Raw genomic sequence first — 8,903 nt, forward strand, 5'->3', positions numbered from 1 at the left:
AGGGGGTGGGGGGTGCAGGAGGCAGCTGATCGATGTTTCTCTCTCATCGATGTTTCTAACTCTCTGTCCCTCTCCCTTCCTCTCTGTAAAAATCAATAAAATATATTTTTTTAAAAAGTCTATCTGGCTCCCAATACTTACTTGTCTTTATAGCCCATTGTTAAAGTTTTTCATTATATTTCTCTGTTATTTATATATTTCACTCGAAAGTATTATTTAAGTGGTTGGGATAGTTTCAAGAAAAAAAGTATTCGGTGTTTGGGGATCCCCGATAATTATAGTTGATATTTTACATTAATTCTTGTGGAAATAATTCACTATCTTAATTTTCTTTTCACTCTAAGAATGTAAGTCGTAATTTTTATTTTTTTATTTTAGAGAGAGAGTGAAGAAGGGAGAGAGAGATACATCAACTTGCTGTTCCAGCCCTAGCCCATTTAGCTCAGTGGATAGAGCATCAGCCTGCGGACTGAAGGGTCCCAGGTTCAATTCCGGTCAGGGGCATATGTCTGAGTTGAGTTGGGGACTCAATCCCCAGAAAGGGATTGTAGGGGGTGTGCAGGAGGCAGCCGATCAATGATTCTCTCTCATCATTGATGTTTCTATCTCTTTCTCCCTTCCTTTCTGAAATCAATTTAAAAAATCTATATTTTAAAAAAATTTTGTTGTTCCACTTATTTATGCATTTATTTATGCATTCAATCCTCATTGAACACACCACCTTGGCATATCTGGATGATCCTATTATCAACTGAGCTTCCCAACCAGGGCAAGGATGTAATTCTTGACAAATTCATAGAATCCTTATAAAGGGAGGCCTTATATCTTATCATGAACTCTCCACTTCAACCATCTTCATTATTTCCTGTAATCAAACCATTCCCAAGCTGCATGTGGGCTGTGCACATGCGCAAGTGGGCATAGACACACAGGTGGTTTTATGGTCTCTCTCTCTCTCTCTCTCTCTCCACACACACACACACACACACACACACACACACACACACACACTGTGGGGTAGGTTTGGGGGTGTGTGTAATTTTTTGCCCTGAAAACGGAATGAAACACTTTCCCAGAACATTCTTTAAGTGCACTCCAGAGCTCCAAATGAAAGACTTAAATGTTGGGGTTTCCCCAGAGACTCCCAAACTTCCTGGAATTTAAATTTTTTTAAAAAGGGAAAACAGGCAAAACCCTTCATCCCTCCGTTAACTCTAATACACTCTGAAAAGGCAAGTCAACTAGGAAGTGTAGCACCAATAGTAACACAGAAAACGTCTGCCATGAGGAAGGAGGAAGAACAAGGGGCCACCTCATGCCGTGGCCAGCCGAGGCTCTCAAGCATTTCGTCAGCAGGACGGCAGCCAGCCTTCCCAGCTCACTTTTATAAAGCTGGCCCCTGGCACTCCAGAGCAAGATGTAGCTGTGCAGTCTGCTTGTCCCTTAGCTACTTCAGAGGAGCTGGCAAAGTGGCCACCAGACCTGCCCGGGAGCCATGGCAAAGAGCGGACTTGTAATTTACGTCCTGGTTATCACCTTACTCCTGGACCAGACCACCAGCCACCCGTCCAAATTCAAAGCCAGGAAGCACAGCAAACGCCGCGTGAAAGGTAAAATACTGGGCTTGCTCAGGGTGGGGAGGGGCTGGACAATGTTCATTTCCAAACCCCTCCAGGAGACTGTCCCTGGTGACAGTGCCATGCCAGCACATGGGAATGACATTTCATGGGACTGAATGACCTTTTAATTCTCTGTAGAGTTTGATAATTAAAAGAGTCATGTAATAAGGGTATTTTGTTTTTTTACAGTGATAAAAAATTCTTATAATATAAAAAGAAATTTTATATTGTATATCCTTTGCCAAGTGGGTTAGATACAAAGAATGTTCTTTAGAGGGAGTCACCGGGATATGCGGACATCTGGTATTATGAATGAGGAATCAAACAGAACATATTGATTATAGAGTACACTGTTTGACTCGTAGAGATTGTGTGACATTATTCAAAGGTAACTGTGAAATAATTAAGATCTATTAAATGTGTAGTAGAAGACAGAGCTATTGGTAATTGTGACTTCTGTTTTGTCACTGGTTACCATGTAGATATATTTTCGTATCTTGCTATATAAAGACAGTATATACTACATATTTAAGCTTTTTCCTGTCATCGAGAAATTGAACCTCTCTTTGACTTAAACATATTTTAACTAGCAAAGTCATATAGTGTTTGAACACATTTTAATGCAAAACTAAATCTAAGAGCAATCTCAAATTTTGGGTGGCTTGAATTAGGTTGTGAGATTAAAAGTAAATGCTGCAAAGAACAAAAATGATGACAATTTATTTACAACATACTGAAACCAAAGCAAAAGGGAAAACACGGGTAATGTTTTATCTTATCCTCTGAGTCATTTTCATATCAGGATATTTTAAGGTAAATATTATGATACTATTTCCTTATCAGTTGCACTTCGTTATTAACAAAACACACAAACACACATATACTAACAAGGCTGGTTTTGATGTGACACAGCACAGATGACTGGTGGGCAGAAAGGGGACTTGTGTTGTGTTTTGATGATTATAAAGTACGCTTTTCTAGGGGAATTTATTTATACAATTTAAGTCTGATGCAAGGTTTTTTAAGTGGAATCTTTTTTCCTCATAAAATACTATATTGCCCTGGTGCCTTATTTAATGAAAGACTGAAATATTTCCCATGTGTAGGTACAGTTTATTCAGTATATTGCTGAAGATGAGGGCAGGGGATGGAGGCGAGAGAAGGTACTGGGTGATGTGGCACATTTTTGTTGCCAGCATTTCCTCACCAGTGGGAGGGAGTGCAAAGTGGTCACCACCCAATAGGGATGGGGCGAGGGGTATGAGTGTGTGAGTGTGTGTGTGGGGGGGGAGGGGTTTCTGGAGTAATTGCAGTTCAGGTCATAGAGAGCTCCTTCCTCAACCCCCACATACACACACATACACACGAACACACAGTTTTGTTTCTTGTTTTTACTGACTGGGTACACATCTTAAATATCATCATCTGAAAGCAGTTCTTGCTAATTTTGCCATCAGGTCCCACTAAGCAGATGCTACAGTAGGGGAAGTAGTAAGTCTAGGCTTGCAGAATAGTTCTCTCCCCAACCTCTCACACCCTTAAACTATTTTAAGTACCTGTAAATAACACTTTATGAAATCAAAGTGAAAGCTATTTCTCTCTCCCAATCCTCTCCACAGAATTACCCACTACTAACTGTTGCGAGGTAATATCCCCAGTTTTTTGAGTGCACAATTAAAAATTGATGTTTTTAACAAAATAAGAATTGGCTATGCAAAATGTCTGGCAGACAAACTTATTAATTTCATCTATTAACACTCAGATAGATAGCTTACCTCAGTCATTTTAACAGCCACATAATATCACACTATATAGATGGATCATGATTTATTTAATCTGTTCTCTTGGTGAACTTTTGTGTGGTTTTCAATCCATCTCTGATTCAGTGCTTCAGTAAACTGCTTTGTACACACCTACAGATACTTGCTGACTTGTGATGGGGTAACATTCTGATAAACCCACCATCAATTAAAAATATCACCTGGCCAGTGTTGCTCAGTGGTTGAGCATCAACCTATGAACTAGGTGGTCACCGTGTGATTCCTGGTCAGGGCACATGACTAGGTTGTGGGCTCAATCCCCAGAAGGGGTGTACAGGAGGCAGCAGATCAGTGATTCTCTCTCACTGTTGACATTTCTATCTCTCCCTCTCCCTTCCTCTCTGAAATCAATAAAAATATATTTTTTTATAAAAGAAGAAAATACAGTAAAAGTTGAAAATGCATTTACTACACCTAGTCTACCAAATATTGTAACTTAGTTTAAACGACCTTAAATGTGTTCATAACACATTAATCTACGGCCATACCACCCTGAACGCGCCCGATCTCGCCTGATCTCGGAAGCTAAGCAGGGTCGGGCCTGGTTAGAAAAAAAAACAAAAAAACACCTTGCTAGCAACACAGTATATACTCTAAAATATCTGCCTCTGCCCAGCATCACGAGAGAGAATGGTAGCACATAAGGCTTGCACAGGAAAAGATCAAAATTTAAAATTTGCAGTACAGTTCCTACTGAAAGCATATGGTTTTCACATCATTGTAAAATCAAAAACCATAAATTAAAACATCCTGTCAGAGACTATCTATAAGCATATTGATCCCTATGATAGGATGTTAGGATACATTCCTAGAAGCAAAATTTCGGGCTAATCACACTTTCTAACTGGCTCCCAAAATGACAGCCTCAATCTATGATGCTGTCTTCAGTGTATGAGCTTGTCCCTTCTCTGCATACCTTGACAGGCCAACATCACACCCTCAGTTTAAGCCCTGCCAACCTAACCAAAAGAACAAAGCCTTTTAAAAGTTGCATGTATTAGACTGTTCATGAAGCTGAGCTATTTTTCATATGTTTAGTGGTCATTTCTTCTGGGAATTATGTTTGCATCATTTCCACATTGTACCTATTTTGAAGAACACTAATAATAAAGTGAAGAGGAGTCTTTTTTTAAAAAACTCAAAATTGCAATTGAGTGATTTATTTCCAAACAAAAGATTTTTTGGTACTTACTATATAGATCTCAAAAAATGATGTGCTACAGTAATGAATAAAATGTAACTTTTACAGTGAAATAGTTGATCCCCGTCTTCATTGTAGACAAAACATTCACATTTGTCACAAAAGAAGCAGAAGCCAGGCCATCTGGATAATGACTTCCATAATGATTTCCCTGGGGCCTAATATTAATCCTTACGTCTTTATGTTAACTACAATGTTTACAGCTTCTCTGTAGAGGCCAGTTATTTAAATAGAATGGAGCAGGAAGGTGAGAGGGATGGGGGATAACATGTACAGAGTTGACAATTTGTAACTTGGAAGCAAGTCTTCAGGTCTTTACAAGCCTGGCCCCAACAGCCAAGGGTTTTGTTCCCTGAACATATTTATTCTGGATTGAATGGGCCCATTGAGGAAATGCTTAGGCTATTTATTTCTGAGCTGAGCTAGTGGATGTTTTGAGAACTGATGAGCAGTATGAAGTGAAACGGAGCTGGGAGCCACCTCTGAGTACCGCAGAAGGCATTTTCCTAACCCAAGTGTGGAGATACCTGGCTTGCAAAGCACAAGGGAATAGAGATCAGTGTGTTTGGATTTGGGACTGACTTGAAAAACCCAGGACAGAGCATAGATTCTCTATATGGCATCTCCACAAGGAGGCATCTAAGGACAGTCCCTGCCAAGCTTTGAGCATCTTCTCTGACCGAGACCACATGTTAGGGACCAAGCAGATGAAGGCAATCACTGTGCAGAAGTAGATGGGAGGGATGGGAAGAAATGGAGTCAGTGAGTATCAAATCCCAACTCTGTACCTTACCAGCTGGGTAACCTTATGCAGGTCAATTCAACTGTCTATGCCTCTATTTCTTGGGGATCGTGATGGTGTCTATCTCACAGGAATATTGAAATAATGAAGCTCTTAGCACATAGGGTATGGTGGCTTTTAATGCTTTTTAGTATGATTTATTACAATTCCTGCCTTTGAAGAGCTCACAAGCTGTCAATCTCCAAGACAGTCTCCATCAGTCCTGAAATCTTGTTGATTCATTCAACAAACATTATGTGTGCCTATTATGTGCCAAGGAATACTCTGGATAATAAGGCAGATAAAATTAAGTAAAATAATTATAGATTGGAGAAAGTGCTTTGAAGAAAAATAAAGGTTCAAAGAAAAAGATTGGCCAGAGGGATGCTAACGTAGAGAGGATAATCAGAAAAGTTTTCTCAGAAGAAGAAATGTTTACACTCAATAAAGAGATGGGTAAGAGTGTTCCAGGCATAAGGAACCCAAAGGAAAGGATCCCAAGATGAGATAGCTTGCTGTCGGATGCATCTGAGAGTCAAGGAGTCTGAAGCCTGGTGAAGGGAGGATCGCATGGGAAGGGGCTGGAGAGATAGATGGGAGCCCTACTGCACAGAGGGGACTTCTAGTATGATTGGCATTATTATCTCCACCAAACCCTATGAATCTTCCTGGCCAACTTATTTTCATGCTTTATTTTTCATGTACACTGAGCGCAATTTCATCAAAACCACCCTTGCCTTAGGTTTTGGATTTCAAAGTTTTAGTTTATTTTGTTTTATTTTCATATTATTTTAATCATATGCTTTTTATTTCTCCCTTACCACCCCACCCTAAAATATCCCCAGAAAAGGATGGAGACCTAAAGACTCAAGTTGAAAAGCTCTGGAGAGAAGTCAATGCCCTGAAGGAAATACAGGCTCTGCAGACAGGTAAGACCCCATCTCATTGATGCCTGTGATTTCCCAGCAATTCAAACCATACCTGGAGTGCTTGTCAAGGTCTAGGTGACATATTTTTAAAAGAGACATTGACAAGCCAGATGTGTCTTGGAGAAAGGATCCAAAAGCTGAGGAGATGACTGTTTTGGGAAATCAGCTTGATTTTCCACTCCCTTCTTTTATATATGGGTGGTATAGAAATAAAACTAGGCATTTCAATAATAGATTTTAAAAGTCTGTTCATAACTCTTCTCTTATAGGCAATGAAACAGAAGTGAAGTGAGTATTAACTACTTTAAGTAATTAGCATTCATTGGATGTTTACTAAGTGCTCATTGGGAGATCTGCTGAGATTCAATTAAACAGAGGGCCACAGGACTCAGGCCATGTACATCAAATGCAAATGGAAGGACGTTGGTTAGAACCACAGCTTGCCAATAGGGGGCAGCATCTGGTGTTCCTTACTTTCTGGAGCAGAGCTCCAGGGGTGAAGAAATGAGAGCCACACTGGGTGGTTCAGGAACAGCCTCGGCTTGCAAAACTCATACCCACAGGGAACAACACTCTCATAGTAACTCAAAAGTAGAACTTCGAGGGTCCCACAAGAGACCTGCCCAATTATAAGAGTTACAGCCTTCAGAGAAGACTTAAGTTATAGCTTTCAATCAAGTGCTTATAACTCCCAGACCATCCATGTTTCCAATTCAAGGTCATTTTTTACCATAAGCAATGTTGCCTAGCAACACTGGTGATATATCCCCGTTATCAGGTTTCCAGGGAAACAGAATTAGAAAGTTAAAAGAAAGTCAAATGTGCATGCAAAAGGAGAGTTTTATTAATGCTTCACCTACATTAGCACATTAATCTCTAACAATTTATGAGATACCTGCCATAGTTATTATCCTCATTTTACAGATGAGGAAACTGAGGCACAGAGAAATTAAATAATTTTCCCAAGCTTTACAAAGCTAGTAAATGTCAGAGCCTGATTTACCCATGCTTTTCGCCTAATCTATCTTTATGTTTGGTTTATCCTGGATATATAGCAGGGCTGAGTTATCTGCATAAGAAAAACACTGTCTCTATACAAACTCAGGCCTTTGTTTTTGTTTTTAATAATCATGAAATACCATTCCAGTTTCAAAAGTCCCACACATAGTGGAGCTACAATAACTAACAACCATGTGTATATCAAAGCAGCATGAGGCTAAAGGCCATATTTTAAGAGAGGGACAGACCTGGGTGTGCATAGTTGTAATTTCATGCTAAGTTATATTTTTACATGCTAAATTGTTGCAAATCACAACTTTTTCTAAGCCTTAATATCCTGATATGTACAGATGAGAGTAATAAAATCCCACTTCATGGGACTGTTGTGATTATTATATGAGTAAAGTGCTTGGAAAAGATCAAAATTTATCTTCTTGTACAGTGTATATACAATGGCCAACACATACAAAATCACCAGTAAATAAATGTTAATTCAGCATTACCATCACATATCATTCATTCCACAAACATATACTGGTACTTGGCAGGTCTGGTTCTGAATGTCATATACTCAACAAGCATTTTAATATGTCAAATCTCACATCTTTACAGTCTGTCTCCGAGGCACAAAATTTCACAAGAAATGCTATCTTGCTTCAGAAGGCTCGAAGCACTTCCATGAAGCCAATGAAGATTGTATTTCCAAGGGAGGGACCCTGGTAATCCCCAGAAACTCAGACGAAATCAATGCCCTTCGAGACTATGGTAAAAGGAGCCTGCCGGGTGTCAATGACTTTTGGCTAGGCATCAATGACCTGGTCACGGAAGGCAAGTTCGTTGATGTCAATGGAGTGGGCATCTCCTTCCTTAACTGGGACCGAGCACAGCCTAATGGTGGCAAGCGGGAAAACTGTGCCCTGTTCTCCCAGTCAGCTCAGGGCAAATGGAGTGATGAGGTCTGTCGGAGCAGCAAGAGGTACATATGTGAGTTTATCATCCCTTAATAGATCCTTCTCAAATGCATCTTCCAAGCATGATTTATAGGCTAATGGTTCTTAAGAATAAGTTAAATTGTCCATAGGAATACAAGAATTAGCCAATTTTGCTACAATGTTTCATTGTGATTTTTCCCTCCATGGGGCATGAGGGATCAGAAAATAATGATCCAGCTATGTACACACTGTTGAAGTGGCTTCTGCAAAACGGGCTTCAAATCCTTCTTTCTTTCCTAGTCCCTCTCACTTGTATAGACGAGGTCTGTATTAAAAATACAATAGCCAGAAAAGCAAGCTTCTCTTGAAAGATTAGTATGTATTTTGTTAATGAGAATTCTCTAAATCAGAGATTCTAGGTGCTATATAATCCGAAAACTTTTCAGTCTGATGCTCAATGTGTTCCATTTTAGCCTTAGTGCCTTGTTAGCCCATTCCCTCTTCTTGGAGTTGCTACATTGCCTGGTAGAACTTGTATCTTGTCTACCACGTCAGAACATATTCATGAGAGTCTCAGATTCTCATTAATTTTTTTCTTCAAGACCCCTTCCCCATACACTTT

The 8,903-nt window shown here is 39.7% G+C and overlaps 1 protein-coding gene across 1 annotated transcript; it reads left to right on the top strand.

The window, feature by feature from the left end:
* Window positions 1-1,495: 1,495 nt before the first annotated feature.
* On the top strand, window positions 1,496-8,623 carry CLEC3A (C-type lectin domain family 3 member A; the record flags this gene model as incomplete). Its single annotated transcript, XM_079759532.1, has 3 exons — window positions 1,496-1,610; window positions 6,267-6,350; window positions 7,962-8,623. The coding sequence occupies 3 exons, from the start codon at window positions 1,496-1,498 to the stop codon at window positions 8,351-8,353; spliced, it is 591 nt and encodes a 196-aa protein (XP_079615658.1). The 3' UTR covers window positions 8,354-8,623.
* Between the last annotated feature and the right edge of the window lie 280 nt (window positions 8,624-8,903).

The sequence above is a fragment of the Cnephaeus nilssonii genome (genome assembly GCF_951640355.1).
Source record: "Cnephaeus nilssonii genome assembly, chromosome: 20".
Lineage (NCBI taxonomy): Eukaryota > Metazoa > Chordata > Mammalia > Chiroptera > Vespertilionidae > Cnephaeus > Cnephaeus nilssonii.